Source organism: Mandrillus leucophaeus, unplaced genomic scaffold (genome assembly GCF_000951045.1).
Source record: "Mandrillus leucophaeus isolate KB7577 unplaced genomic scaffold, Mleu.le_1.0 Scaffold403, whole genome shotgun sequence".
In the NCBI taxonomy this organism is placed as follows: domain Eukaryota; kingdom Metazoa; phylum Chordata; class Mammalia; order Primates; family Cercopithecidae; genus Mandrillus; species Mandrillus leucophaeus.
In genome coordinates, this window is record NW_012104288.1 from 1,927,945 (window position 1) to 1,944,160 (window position 16,216).

Sequence of the window (16,216 nt, forward strand, 5' to 3'; positions counted from 1 at the left end):
TCTCTACTAAAAATACAAAAATTAGCTGGGCGTGGTGGCAGGTGCCTGTAATCCCAGCTACTCAGAGACTGAGGCAGGAGAATTGCTTGAACTCGGGAGGCGGAGGTTCCAGTGAGCTGAGATTGCGCCATTTGCACTCCAGCCTGGGGGACAAGACTGAGACTTCATCTCAAAAAAAGAAAAAAAGAAATATAATTCAAGCCATAATATTTAGGTATCATTTTCCAAAATTGAGGCTGTCAACTTATTAATAGAATTCAATGTCCTGTAAGCACAATATATATTCTTTTTCCTTAAGTATAAATTACTTGTCTAAATTCAAGGTAGTCATCATTTTTCTATTTATTTAGATGGTCTAAAGATAATATTTTTGCAGTTTTTTTCCTCTGTTAACTTTTTAAAATTGAGATTACCACTCTTGTTTATTCTGTTTTTGTTGAAATTATAATACCTTTTGTTTTTATTGTATATGCCTTATTGTGACCATTGTTTATTATGGAAATATTGCTTGAAATTATGCTTTAAGTAGCTTTAAGTAATTTTAGCATATGATATTTAAAATTCTTAAATCAATTCTTTGATATTGTTATTTAAAATTTTTAACAAAGATTTGTTTAGAATCTTGCTGTTAAGTTTTGTTTATTAATAAAATACTTTGTATTACTCAGCATTACTTTTATTCATCAAAATATTGGTGACACATTCTGACTGATGCATTTTATTTTTAAGGTTTACTGCTAGACCACTAGTGGAAACTATATTTGAAAGAGGAATGGCTACATGCTTTGCTTATGGGCAGACTGGAAGTGGAAAAACTCATGTAAGTGATTTATTAAAGTTACATTCCTGTGTGAAGCTACAGTTTCTTTTCCTTATAGCCTAATTCCGAGACCTAAATTCTTAAGAGTTATTCCTGAGTAATGTCTGTTCTTTATTTTCTTTTTAAAATATAGACTATGGGTGGTGACTTTTCAGGAAAGAACCAAGATTGTTCTAAAGGAATTTATGCATTAGCAGGTAACTGTCCTTTTTCCATATAATTTGGAATATTCTTCTTAGGTATTATTCAGGTAACTTTGAAATAAGGCTTTAAAATATTGTTCAGCAACTATAATGCTATATTGACTGTCTGTTATGTCAATTATAGGTTATTAGATTGCTTGAAAAGAACTGTAAGATTATATATTCACAAGTTTTTTTTTTTTTTTTTAAGAAGAAAAGAACTGTAGGCTGGGCGTGGTGGTTCACGCCTATAATCCCTGCACTTTGGGAGGCCAAGGTGGGTGGATCACTTGAGGTCAGGAGTTCGAGACCAGCCTGGCCAACATGGTGAAACCCCATCTCTACTAAAAATACGAAAAAAAAACTTAGCCAGGTGTGGTGGCAGGCACCTGTAATCCCAGCTACTCGGGAGGCTGAGACAGAAGAATCGTTTGAACCCAGGAAGCAGAGGTTGCAGTGAGCCAAGACCACGCCACTGCATTCCAGCCTGGGCAACAGAGCAAGACCCCATCTCAAAAACAAACAAACAAAAAAAACTGTAAGATTGACTTTGAGGGGGCAGAAATCTTGATTATATTTGTCAGCGTATTCTAGCACATTGTTGGAGATTAGTCTCAATTGTTGAATTTCTGAACTGTAAAAAGCTAACTATGGTATGAGAATAACTTCATTATGACCACCTGTAATTTTATGCTATTTATAAATATAAATACTAATATATACAAATAAAAGTAGCACCCTTTTATGCAATATGAAAGATAATAGCTTTTATTAATACTATTTTTTGTAAAATCAATATTCACTTTATTTCTCATTTTTATTATTGATACTATTATCCTAGGTAAAGATTAACTGATTTCTCTAGAAATAGACAATTTGAGTTGCTTTTTAAAAATATTTATTGCATCTCAATTTTCTGTATATGAAATTCTTGACAGCTCGAGATGTCTTTTTAATGCTAAAGAAGCCAAACTATAAGAAGCTAGAACTTCAAGTATATGCAACCTTCTTTGAAATTTATAGTGGAAAGGTAAGTGGGAACTTTTTTAATTTTAATTTTTTAAAATATATATATATATAAATAAAACATAACATTTGCCATTTTAACCATTTACAGTGGCATTAAATATATTCACATTGTTGTGCAGCCTTGACCACCATAATTTATGTGTATTTAGAACTTTTATGTTAGAATTTATGAGTTTTTTTTAAAATGTCCTTTGAAACTTTTCAACTTCAATGTTGAGAATTCTTATTCTAATTATTATTTTAATCTCTGAAATAATTCTTAAACTCTGGGTGACTTATTTTTATAGAACTGATATTTTAATTGCCACAGGATCTCGCTCTGTCACCCATGCTGGAGTGCAGTGGCATGATCACAGCTCACTGTAGCTTCAATCTCATGAGCTTCCCGCCTCAGCTTTCCTAGTAGCTGCGACTATAGGCATGCACCACCATGCCCAGCTAATTTTTTTTTGTTTTTAGCAGAGACAGCGTCTCACTATGTTGCCCAGGCTGGTTTTGAACTCCTGAGCTCAAGCCATCCTCCTGCCTCAGCCTCCCAAAATGCTGGGATTGCAGGCGTGAGCCACTGTGCCTAGCCTCTTTTTTACTTTAAAGCTAGTTTTCTAATTTGAATATGGTTTTTCATAGGTGTTTGACTTGCTAAATAGGAAAACAAAATTAAGAGTTCTAGAAGATGGAAAACAGCAGGTTCAAGTGGTGGGATTACAGGAACGGGAGGTCAAATGTGTTGAAGATGTACTGAAACTCATTGACATAGGCAACAGTTGCAGGTAAATTTCATTTTGATTAAGAAAGGAAACTTCAGTTTTAGAAACTTTGGGTATAGCATAACAAAACGAGGATGTTATCTGTCAATACATCTTGGAAGTGAAAATCATTGTTCATAAAAACTTGTGTTACATGTAAGTGTGAGTGACAATTATTATATTGATACTATATTACAAATATATTAGAAATATGCCAGATTAAATTGTATGAATCTGGTTCTGTGTAAGTGTTACAACTCAGTGTCTTATCTGTATTTAAAAGATGAAAACTAGCTAAATCGGTGTTTGTTGCTGCTGTTGTTTTTAATGAAAATAATGTGGTTTGAACATGTTAATTGAAGTTTTTATGTATCAAGATGTCCCTAATCATATTGCAGAACATCCGGTCAAACATCTGCAAATGCACATTCATCTCGGAGCCATGCAGTGTTTCAGATTATTCTTAGAAGGAAAGGAAAACTACATGGCAAATTTTCTCTCATTGATTTGGCTGGAAATGAAAGAGGAGCTGATACTTCCAGTGCGGACAGGCAAACTAGGCTTGAAGGTGCTGAAATTAATAAAAGCCTTTTAGCACTCAAGGTAAATAAAATATATTTTATCATGAAAGGTCTTTTGCTTTTAACTTTAATTTTCTTTACTCAGTTGCAAAATAATAGTACTTGTTTTACCTAATAAAAAGAGAGATTTTCGAAATTCAGATGCTTGTAATTCATAATGTGATTTTATTATACCCAGAATTTTTCCTTGCACACATTCTTTATTCTTTTTAGATGGGATAAAGGATATGTGAGAGGGTAGGTCAGTTCTGGGGCTACATAGGTAGACTCCAGAAGGTCTTTATTTTTCTTGAGACTGAGTCTTGCTCTGTCGCCCAGACTGGAGTACTCTCAGTATAGTCTCAGGTGCAATCTCAGCTCACTGCAACTTCCACCTCCTGGGTTCAAGCCATTCTCCTACTTCAACCTCCCCAGCGGCTGGGATTACAGGCACGTACCACCACGCCCAGCTAATATTTGTATTTTTAGTAGATAGGGGTTTCACCATGTTGGCTAGGCTGGTCTCGAACTTCTGACGTCGTGATCTACCTTCCAAAGTGCTTGAATTACAGGCACGAGCCACTGTGCCCAGCCCAGAGGGTCTTAATCAGCCATATTTTCTAGGAGGAGGGCAATGAACCACTGAATTGAGCTAAGAAATAGTTTCTCGGAAAAATGTGGAATGGCTTTCAAAATGTTAGGCCAGGTTATTACATATTTTCCTTGAGTAGAAAAGCAAAGCTGGGAAGGCTATAATAAGACTGTGTTTTTTTCTTTTGGAGTGCCATGTTAAGAAATTAACTTTTTACGGTTATCCTACTGCCTGTCACTTTCAAACACTAGTCATAGTTTCCAGAAATACCTCTTGGAAGAATAAAGTAGGTTTTTTTGTTGTCATTTTTTATTTTCTTGAATTAGCATTTGTGGAAACATCTACACTATGCTTTAAAACTGTTGGCCAGGCGCAGTGGCTCACACCTGTAATCCCAGGACTTTGGGAGGCTGAGGCGGGTGGATCCCCTGAGGTTAGGAGTTCGATACCAGCCTGGCCAACATGGTGAAACCCCATCTCTACTAAAAATACAAAGCTTAGCCAGGCGTGGTGGCGGGCACCTGTAATCCCAGCTACTTGGGAGCCTGGGGTAGGAGAATTGCCTGAAGCCCGGAGGCAAAGGTTGTAGTGAGCCAAGATTACGCCACCATACTCCAGCCTGGGTGACAGAGCGAGACTTTGTCTCAAAAAAAAAAAAATAAATAAAACTGTTAGTAGAATTTTCACAGCTGATCAGACCTTAAATGTTGAAGTTGTAGTAAGAGACCTTTTAACATATGTTAATTAAGATTACCCTTTATAAGAAAGACTAATCTGTGAGACTTGTTTTCTTAATTTTCAGGAGTGCATTAGAGCCTTAGGTAGAAATAAACCTCATACTCCTTTCCGTGCAAGTAAACTCACTCAGGTGTTAAGAGATTCTTTCATAGGTGAAAACTCTCGTACCTGCATGGTAAGTTTATTTTTTGTTTGTTTTATTTTAATCCTGAAGGAATAACTACACAATATTTATGGAAAATGTATTAGTTAGTGACAATCATTTGAAACCTTCTATTATGAGTGATATGGTGATATTTAAGATGTGGTCCCTCCCACTCTGATAGAGAGGATTATATTGCAGTTATATAATTTCAGCATCTAGGTGTTCTCGAGGGCTGGTCTTTCTTGATTTTTTTCCTTTTTCTTTTTCTCTTTCTCTTTCTCTCTCTCTCTTTCATTTTGAGTATAGGTCACACTTTTCTTTATGGTCATATGTCTGGTAATTTGGGGTTATATCATGTGTACTATGAATGAACGTAGAGACTGGATTCTGTTATGTTCTTCTGAAGATTATTGGTTTTTTGTTTAGCAGAAATTTAAACTTACTCCAAACTCTCATCTCCCCTGGGCAACAACTGTAATTGAAAGCTTTGTTTAGTCCTTTCAGATTTAGCTGTGTTGCCTATAGTTTGCCTTGTGTATGTCTAGGTCAGGAATCAGCTAGGGATTTGGGCAGTTTATATATAAAAGTTTGTCCCAGAAGGGAGAGTACCATACTCTCTGTAGCACTTTCCCTTCTGGGACAAAGTTTACTTTTCCAGCTGCTATGAAGTGCACTCCCAAACTATATCCTTTAATTTCTTAACCAGAGAGACTGCAAGTTTTCAGTTAAGTTTTAGTTGCCCTGTGTGACAGCAGCAGAGCTTGCCCTCTGTTAAAAAGCTGTTTAAAAAAAAAAGGTCGGGTGGAGTGGGGATCAGTCAGTACTATTCCTTCCAGGTGTTAACCTCCTCCATTTCTGCTGGATTTTGATTGTTTTCTGGTGCCTTCATAGTTTGTATTTAACTAGACTTTATCTGATTATAGATATGATAATATAATCTTGGAGTTGAGATAACATTAATAAGTCTTTATTTTTAAATAATCATGGTAAGATTAGACCTAAATGAGCTGCATGTCGGTATTATTGTCTTGATCATTTATGACATTTTCTTTACCTCTGCATTTTTTTTTTCTGTAGATTGCCACAATCTCTCCAGGAATGGCATCCTGTGAAAATACTCTTAATACGTTAAGATATGCAAATAGGTATGAGAGATAGTTCTCCATTTTGAAATTTGAGGGGAGTAGAGCAGTATGCAGTATAATTTAATATCTGATAGGGTAAATCTTACTACATTATTCTTTCAATTTTCAAAAAAAAAATGTTTTGCATATTATTCCTTAAGATGATATGTAGAATCATTTTGTCAAATTCTAAAAATCAGTGGAAATGGGTAATTTGGGAAGGGATTAATCACTTTAGTAAAATTGGTCTTTTTATCCTAGAACAAGGTTTCCATTTCACTGTTTTATTTCCTAATATTTTACTGCATTTAAATCATGCAAATTCTTCTTATTACATTAAAACTCTGAAGTAAATCAATGTCAGGGACTAGTTTGTATTTCTTAAATTGTTTTGGTATATGGTCCAGATTATTCCTGATAATATTAAATGCTATATATGGGGAATCTAGGATTTGAGGAAGAAGTGATAGCACAGTTCTTTCTGGTGTTCCTTTTTTTTTTTTTTTTTTTTAAATTTATTTTTTGAGACAGAGTCTCGTTCTGTCACTCAGGCTGGAGTGCAGTGGTGTGATCTCAGCTCACTGCAACCTCCACTTCCTGGGTTCAAGCGATTTTCCTGCCTCAGTCTCCTGGGTATCTGGGACCACAGGCGTGTGCCACCATACCCGGCTAATTTTTATATTTTTAGTAGAGGCTGCGTTTCACTATGTTGGCTAGGCTGGTCTTGAACTCCTGACCTCAGGTGATCCACCCACCTCGGCCACCCAAAGTGCTAGGATTACAGCCGTGAGCCACCCCGCCTGGCCCTTTCTGGTGTTCTATGTGGGTTACATTTTTGTTATTCATATTAATAGTCTTAAAAACGTTATAAATATTATAACTGGGTTATTACAGATAGAAGGACAGAATGCATTATAGACTACTAAAGCAGTTTATTCTATATAGTCATGAAATGCCTTTGGAACTTTGAATTATAATGGGCATATTTATATATGATCCATAGATTTTTTCCCCACTTCTCTTGAGTGACTTTATTTACCACTGATCTTATTTTGAATGACTGTTTAATGTTAAATTTCTCTTCTCACATGTTAAATTTGTGATTTTAACCTAGAGACAAAATTCCTCTTTGTAATCCATTTCTAGTATAGCAGTTCTCTTAATTCTAGTATAACAGTTCTCTTAATTTTGCTGGACAGAAGTATCTGTCCTATTTCTTTGTTTTAATCACTATGGAAATGTTATTTTAAAATTTTTTATTAAAATGTAAAATACTTATGCATATAGAAAAGTACCTAAAGTATAAGTGAATAATTAAATAGATAATGGATATTTATAAAGTGAAAACTCCTGTCATTGGTTTGGGAAATAGAGCATTATTGGCCCCCCAAAAGGTTCCCCATGTGCTCCTTCCTGTTCACAAATCCTGAATAACATGCCTTATTCATTTATCTCTACCCCGATGTAACCCATGTATTAACTTCTATGGAATACTTTACTTGTTTTTTTTGTCCTCTTTATAAAAATAATTTTACTACCTATGAATGTTATCTCTCGGTAACATAGGTAGCTGTATTTGAACATTACACAAATGGTATTATAACCCCCCAGATTTTTTTGCATCTTGTTTCTAAAGAGATTTTTTTAATGGTAGTAAACACTGTTGGACAGTATAAACCTATTGAGCTTTTGTAAAAAGGTATTAAAATATAATCACTTCTTTAAAAATGTAATAGGGCCAGGTGCAGTGGCTTATACCTTTAATCCCAGTGCTTTTGGTGGCCCAGGCGGGTGGATTGCTTGAGCCCAGAAATTCAAGACCAGCCTGGGCAACATAGCAAAACCCCATCTCTATAAAAAATACAAAAATTAGCCTGGTGTAGTGGCTTGCATCTGTAGTCCCAGGCACTTGGGGGGCTGAGGTGAGAGGATTGCTTGAACCTGGAATGTTGAATCTACAGTGAGTTGTGATCACACCACTGTACTCTAGCCTGGGCAACAGAGCAAGACCTTGTCTTAAAAAAGAAAAAAGTAATAGAACTACATTTCTAAGTATGAACTATTGTATTTTCTAAATTTAATCCCTTTTAAAGTTTGAATTATGAGCTCGTAGCTTATTGTGTTAGTTTTAATTGATCTTTGTAATTAACATTTTTGATATGTGGGATTTTTATCATTAATTTAAAATGTTCTTATTTCAGAATAATTCTTGAGAAAGATGAGGAACAGCCTAGTGTAGTAGATTCTTGCCATGTTATAGAATTAAAACAAACAAAACCCCTCTGTTTCTTAAGATTTGAGACGACAAAAGATTGCTCCCTAATATTGTGAAAATGCTATATCTAGCTGTTCCTCTAGTTCGCTTAGGTCAAAGTAAAATGTTTTAACCTACTGTTATCTCATGTAACTCACTTGCAACATGACTAACCATTTGGGAGACTATATTAATCCGTTCTCACACTGCTACAAAGGAATACTTGAGACTGGGGAATTTACGAAGGTTTATTTGACTCACAGTTCAGCATGGCCACAGAGGCCTCAGGAAACTTACAGTCATGGTGGAAGGGGAAGGGGAAGAAAGGCACCTTCACAAGGTAGCAGGAAGGAGAAGCACCAAGCAAACTTGGGAAGAGCCTCCTATAAAACCATTAGATCTTACGAGAACGCACTATCACGAGAACAGCATGGAGGAAGTTGCCCCCATGATTCAATTACCTCCACCTGGTCTCTCCCTTGACACTTGGAAATAATAATTCAAGATGAGATTTGAGTGGGGACACAGGGCCTAACCATATCAAACACATAATTTTTTCAATTTTATTTCCAAATCTCTAGGAATAAAGATTTTCAACCTTCCTTGATACTCATACCAATGTTTTATGACCTTAAGAGTCAATATTTTTTTTAACAGCCAAAAATAATTAATTCCTCCTTTATGCTAAATCTGCCTTATTTTATTTAGGCCAAAACTTTGAGGTGGTGGGTAGATGGCATTACATTAAAATTTTCATATTTTTAGGAAACTATTTCTCTCTTAACTGTTTAAACTTTTTTGTATTTAAGACATAGCTTAGTGATCATGGAAGTGTTATTTCTCAGGACAAAATAGGTTTAATAACTTCCTTACTACTTAATGGTACCAAAGCCTCGGGAAAGTTACTTAACCTCTCTCGGCCCTTATTTCCTCATCTTTAGAATGGACAGTTAATGACCGTGTCCATCTTAAAGGATTGTTTTTGAGGAGTAAAAGAAGTGATCTGTGTAAAATGTTTAGCACAGTACCTGAAATAATAGGAATAGTTATTCCTGTTGCTACTTTAGTGAGCAGTTCTGTCTTAAAAATTCAGTTAGACAGATGTGAAAGCAATGTTTTTTCATATCCTTATATTAGAATCATATACTTTGAAAATTTTATGTGGGAATTGTGAGATAGTTTGTAACAGTACACATTGCTGCTAAGTGATTAAGTTGACAAGTCCAGTTCATCAGATGACAATTAGAGATACTTTATTTATTTATTTAAGATGAAGTCTTGCTATGTCACCCAGGCTGGAGTACAGTGGCACAATCTCAGCCCACTACAGCCTCTGACTTCTGGGTTCAAGCGATTCTCCTGCCTCAGCCTTCCAAGTAGCTGGGATTACAGGTGCCCGTCACCACGCCCAGCTAATTTTTTTGTATTTTTTAGTAGAGATGGAGTTTCACCATGTTGGCCAGGCTGGTCTCGAACTCCTGACCATAAGTGATCTGCCCACCTCAGCCTCTGCAAGTGCTGGGATTACAGCATAAGCCACTGCACCCAGCGAGACAGTTAGAGATATTTTAGAGGGGAGTACAGGGGAAAACTTTCAGAGTGGAAGGAATGGTTGTACCAAGGGAAAAAAAATTATAGGATATGTGAAAAACAGACAGTGGCCTCTATCCTGAAGCAGAGATACTTAATCTTTGCGTAATGGAAGAGGTTAGAGTGATTAGAGTGATTAGGAGTTTTTAGTAACATTGAAGAATATGATTCTTGTAGGTAGTATAGTTTGGCTTGGGCAAGAGAGCTTTGGATAGAGGAAAAAATGTGTGGATGAAGCTAATAGTGTGTCTAAATTGAAAGATTTAGATAAGAAATGGGGTGGGAGTGAAAATAATTGTTAATATTAGAAATTTAGATTTTTCAGGCCAGATGCCGTAGCTCATGCTTTTAATCCTAGTACTTTGGGAGGCCAAGGCAGGAGGATCACTTGAGTCCAGGAGTTTGAGACCATCCTGAGCAACCTAATGAGACCACATCTCTACAAAAAAATAAAAAATTAGCTGGGGGTGGTGGCGCGCCACTGGTAGTCCCAGCTGAGATGGGAGGATCACTTGAGTCAAGGCTGCAGTGAGCCATGATTGAGCCACTGCAGTACAGTCTGGGTGATATGGTGAGACCTTATCTCAAAAAGAAAAAAAAAAGATATTTACATTTTTCAGCATGTGTGGTAAATAAACTTTCAAGGATAAAGGGCAGATGAATCCAATATTGAACCTTTGACAGTAGATATTACCAATAGGTCAAAGAAAGACTGTTAGTAGAGGAAATATGTTAGTTTGATTTATATGAAGATATTGATACTTGTTTTTGACCTATAAAGAAGGGAATTTCATTTAGTTCAACCTAAGGGAAATGACAAGAAAATCAGAGAATATGATTATTATATTGAAGTGTTTAAATAACGTAGGCTTTGTACTCAGGACTAGGTTTTAACCTCAGTTATGCCACATTCTCAGTGAGTGACCTTAGAGAAGATACTTTATTTCTGAGTCATTTTTCTCATCTATAAAATCAAAGATGGTTGAAGGACTAAATAATATAATGCCTAACAATGACTAATCCTAATACCTGACATGTAGGAGGTACTTAAATATTTTATATTGATATGAAATAGAGTTGGCCCAAAGGAGACATAAGGAATTACATAGATGGGGTGAGAAAAATCATAATTTGGTTAAATGTAACTTGAAGATGTTAACAAAAGCAATTTAAATTTCATTACTAAAGGCTGTTCTCAACCAGAGTTCTTCATCTGAATCACCAACCACTGAAAATAGAGTGAATATTTTCTCAGTTATATTAAGGACATTTCACAGCTAATACCATTCTGGATGCATAGGAAAGAAGTTAATTCATTACAAACAATGGATGCCTTAAGGCATTAGTACTTAATTCCCTTGTGTCCAGTTTGAAAAAGATGGCAAAAACGTTGAAGAGCCATGAATGCTAATAAACAAATAGTCATGGTACTGACTACATGAAGAAATTAGATTGAGTGGTCATGTAGTTAGAGGGGCATTTCAGATTTAAGTGATTTAGTTAAACTTCTAGGAAGGATTATGAGAAAAGAGGAAAATACACCAGAAAGGAAAGACCTAGGACTATAGAGCAGGGGATCGATAGAACAAAGATGTTCAAAAACCTCTTAAAATTTGTTATTTGTAAAATAATATTCTAAATACATTGTCACAACTATCAATATCCTTTTCTAAACAAAAGTGAATACTAAATGAAAATGTGCAATGTGCATTGCTGTCTTTCAAGAGCATTTTCTTTTAATTTGTTGCTGTTTTGGTGCTGCAGAGTAAAGGAGTTTGGAATTAGTCCATCAGACATTCCCTTCTCACAGGGTAGTGGCAGTCGCCCTGATCTCTCTCCTTCTTATGAATATGACGACTTTTCTCCTTCAGTTACCAGGTCTACTTCATTCTATACATAAGATGTTTATTTTTATAGTTTCTTTTGAATTGTGCTTTGTATAAACATTTCATTTGCTATGTTTGTCCTGAGCCATTTTAGTTTTCATTTTCATTTCATTTGGCAGGTGGTGGTTGTACTGCATGATCTGCATTCTTATGTCTTTTATTAATTTGTTTGCTTTAAAATGTTGATTTAGAATTCAGGCTTCCTATTTCCCCCTCATATTTTTAAGGATGATGTCACTTTTGCATACTTACCATTAAAAGATAAATTGTTAAAAGATAAATTATCTTGCTTAAAATGAAGAGATTGCCTTTATGCTGTATGATCTTATGAGTTTCCTTGTCTGCAAGGAGCCTCTTGACATAGAAAGTTTACCCTCTTTTGGCTGGGCGTGGTGGGTTACACCTGTACTCCCAGCACTTTGGGAGGCAGAGGTTGGTGGATCACCTGAGGTTGAGAATTCTAGACCAACCTGGCCACTGTGGTGAAAAACAAAAAGTGTTTTTTTTTTTTTAAAGTAAAGAAAGCTTACCCTCTCCCAAATGTGTAAGTTTAAATATAATGAGTAAACTCTTTTCAAATGATAAAACTTAAAACCTTATAATCTTTATACATTATAAATAAAATTATTTTACATGTAGCTATTTTAATTGAGCATGATAACTACCAGAAATCTGCAGGGTTTTTTTTTTGTTTTGTTTCAGCAGTGATCCAGTTATTGGTCTAACTGTTATTGTTTACATTTTTCGGTTCATATAATTTAATTGCAATAACATTCACTCTGATGAACCAGTAGTAAAAAAATTGAAAATTAAAAAAAATTTTTAAATTGCAACTTTTTTCTTTGAATACTGAATCTACATACTTTGTTAATTCTCATTTAGTTTGCACAATAATTATATTTGATATAATTAATATAATATGAATTATATAAAGTTATCTAAGTAGATTTCCTAAAATTAAACAACCATTTATGTGTTTCTATAGATTTCAGATAAATTTTACCTATAAAGGTGACATCATCAATCTTAGTATGTTAACTGAATTGCTTGTATATTGAATAGGTTGGTATTTTCTTGTTCCTCTGCATGAGTGTTTTTAACTTTAGATACCTCTTATATATTTATAGGGTCAAAGAATTGACTGTAGATCCAACTGCTGCTGGTGATGTTCGTCCAATAATGCACCATCCACCAAACCAGATTGATGACTTAGAGACACAGTGGGGTGTGGGGAGTTCCCCTCAGAGAGACGATCTAAAACTTCTTTGTGAACAAAATGTGAGTGACTTACTATAGTTGTAAGTGATATCATCTTAGTTCATCAGTAGCAGAACTTAACTGAAAACTATCACTTAGTGGGGTCAGGCTGTGGGTGTGGTTGCTCAAGCCTGTAATCCCACCAATTTAGGAGGCTGAGTGGGAGGACTGCTTTAGGCCAGGAGTGCAAGACCAGCCTAGACAATTTAATGAGACCTTTTGCTATAAAAAATTTAAAAATCATCCAGGTGTGGTGGTATCCACCTGTAGGTCTAGCTACTAGGCAGGCTGAGGCAGGAGGATTGCTTAAGTACAGGAATTCTGGGCTGCAGTGGGCTGTTGTAGCATCACTGCACTCTAGCCTAGGTGACAGAGCGAGACCTTGTCTCTTAAAATAAATGAATAAATAAGTCAGGGGTCAGCAAACTACAGCCTGTGGGCCAGCCATCTGTTTTTACAAATAAAGTTTTATTGGAACATTCTCTTTAGGGTTGTCTGGCTGCTTTCTTACCGTAACAGCAGTAACAGAGACTGTGTGGTTCATAAACCCAACATGTATTATCTGGCCCTTTAAGGAAGTATCCAACCCCCAATCTAAACTATTCATTTTTTTCCCTCAGATTGTTGTCTGATATTATAATTTGGGAAAAAATTAAAGTAATATAGGGAAAAACAACTTTAAAAATTATACATATAATAAATATTAAAAAGCTCGAAAACAGGCTGGGCGCGGTGTCTCACACCTGTAATCCCAGCACTTTGGGAGGCTGAGGTGGGCAGATCACTTAAGGTCAGGAGTTCAAGACCAGCCTTGCCAACATGGTAAAACCTGTCTCTACTAACAATACAAAAATTAGCTAACAATAAAAAAATCAGCCAAGTGTGGTGGCTCATGCCTGTAGTAGTCCCAGCTACTCAGGACGTTGAGGGATGAGAATCGCTTGAAACTGGGAGGCAGAGGCTGCAGTGAGCTGAGATCCCACCATTGCACTCCAGTCTGGGTGTCAAGAGTGAGACTCCATCTCAAAACAAATTGAAAAAAGCCTAAAAACAAAAGAACTGTAGACATATGTGTCTACATTGAAAGGATGCATGCACTATATTAAAATCAAACAGCAAAATACTAACATTTGTCAAATCTGGTTGCTTTTCTATACGATTAAAATTTTTAATGATATTTTGTAATTTAAATTTTTTTTGTAATTTCCCAATTACAAAAAACAATACATGCCCATTGTATAAGAATAGAAAGAGATAAAGAAATAAGACATATATAATACACTTTCACATAATTGCTTTTAATGTATTGAGAGGGTTCTTTTCTGTGTGTGAGATGTAAAGGTGTGTTTTTAAAATGCATATTCTGTATAGTTTTATGTCATTCTATTCCCACTAAGTCTTATGGCATTTTCTCATCATGTTAAAAGTTAGCATTGATTAGTAGCTTTTACTACATGATATATATTGCTAAGCATTTTATTATCTGATCTCATTATCATAACTCAGTGTAGTAGGTACTATAATTATCCCTACTTTATAACTGATATTCTAAGGTTTAAATAATTTGACCAAGATTTTACAAGTAGTAAGTACAGAAGCCAGGATTGAAATTTAGATCTTTCTTATTCCAATGCCAAACCTTGTACCAATTAAACTGATTGCTACCTGCAATACAGTGTTCTTTGAAAACAACATTAGTTAGTTCTAATACTTTGTAGCAGATACTTAGCCCAAAATATTCTAGAGTAACAAATACATGCACTACTTTTTGTTACCATGTTCCAAATCACCATTACTAAAGCAGGGCTTAAAGCAGTGGTTCTTAACTAGGAGCAGTTTGGCCCCCAAAGCAAAATGTATGGACATTTTGGTTGTCACAACTGAGGTGATGCCGCTAGCATGTAATGGGTAGAGCCAGGAATGCTGCTGAACATGATACAGTGCACCGGAGTGTCCCCCTCACCTTATCCCCACACAATGTCAGTAGTTCCAAGACTGGGAAAACCTGGTTCAAAGTAAGAGTTTTAAACTTTGAACCTAGAAACTAAAAATGAGATCCTGGCCTCAGTCCATCATTTGTGTCCAGAATTTTTAAGAGAGACTGTAATTGCTTTTAGACTCTTTAAAGCAAACCCTGCACTGCATCTAAATATGTTACCTCCCAAAGATGTGGAAAACCAGAGCAAGATAAGTACTCCCCATAGCATATCTTTCCATTTTATTCTTGCATCTATTAGGCCTCTGTAGAGCCTGAATTTGGAGAGGTTAGTTAGGTGACCAGACTAATCCAGGGGAGTATGACATCATGAGTTTTTACAGCCTCCATGTTTGAGAGAGTGTGCATTTCTGTCACCTGTGCCACTCCCAGGGAATTATCTTCCAATGACTCAGCATTAGCCTTAGTTAAGTATTGGTGCGTGTGTATATATTATTATTGCTATATTGTCTTAACAAAGTAGATTAAAATGGAACAGCATCTAAGACATGCTCTAGAGATCGGAGAAGTTGTTTTTTTGTTTTGTTTTGTTTTTGAGATGGAATCTTGCTCTGTCGCCCAGACTAGAGTGTGGTGGCACGATCTCAGCTCACTGCAACCTCCGCCTCCCGGGTTCAAGTGATTCTCCTGCCTCAGCCTCCGAAGTAGCTGGGATTACAGGCGCACGTCACCATGCCCAGCTAATATTTTATATTTTTAGTAGAGACGGGGTTTCACCATGATGGTCAAGCTGGTTTTGAACTCCTGACCTCAAGTGATCCACCTGCCTCAGCCTTCCAAAGTGCTAGGATTACAGGAGTGAGCCACCATGCCTAGCCAAAGTTGTTTTTTTTTTTTTAATTATCATCTGAACCTGACCTGGGATCAGAGAAGCTCTGACTTGCTGTAGGACAAAAATATGAATATATTGTATTTGGTTGTACCCCAGTTATACATGGAGGATTGGTTCCAGGACTGCCTGAATATACCCATATTGCGCATACTCAAGTCCCAGAGTTGGCCCCATGGAACTTGCAAACGTGAAAACTTGGGCCTCTGAATACGAAGGATTCACATCTCTCAAATACTGTATTTTCAGTCTGCATTGGTTGAAAACCAGATATAAGTGGATGAGTACTGTTCCAATATGTATTGTTTTAGAGTCAACTATATATGTTGTTTGTTGTTGATGAAGTAAAATTGTGAATTGTCCATCGAAATTTCTATAAAAACTGGTAAATATATTATAGTATATATATATTTTTTAATTTATTTATTATTATTATACTTTAAGTTGTAGGGTACATGTGCATAACGT

General features: G+C 35.9%; 1 protein-coding gene across 3 annotated transcripts in view; it reads left to right on the forward strand.

Annotated features, from left to right (window-relative positions):
- KIF2A (kinesin heavy chain member 2A) overlaps positions 1 to 16,216 on the forward strand; it is an 82,540-nt gene that overhangs the window by 55,144 nt on the left and 11,180 nt on the right. For 2 of the 3 annotated variants that reach the window (XM_011992130.1, XM_011992129.1), the window contains 9 exons: positions 730 to 820; positions 954 to 1,017; positions 1,941 to 2,032; positions 2,659 to 2,801; positions 3,176 to 3,380; positions 4,732 to 4,842; positions 5,890 to 5,957; positions 11,545 to 11,658; positions 12,794 to 12,944. In XM_011992130.1, the coding sequence (XP_011847520.1) occupies positions 730 to 820; positions 954 to 1,017; positions 1,941 to 2,032; positions 2,659 to 2,801; positions 3,176 to 3,380; positions 4,732 to 4,842; positions 5,890 to 5,957; positions 11,545 to 11,658; positions 12,794 to 12,944 (1,039 nt within the window). The remainder of the gene's footprint in view (positions 1 to 729; positions 821 to 953; positions 1,018 to 1,940; positions 2,033 to 2,658; positions 2,802 to 3,175; positions 3,381 to 4,731; positions 4,843 to 5,889; positions 5,958 to 11,544; positions 11,659 to 12,793; positions 12,945 to 16,216) is intronic. The other variant, XM_011992131.1, reaches the window with a different exon arrangement.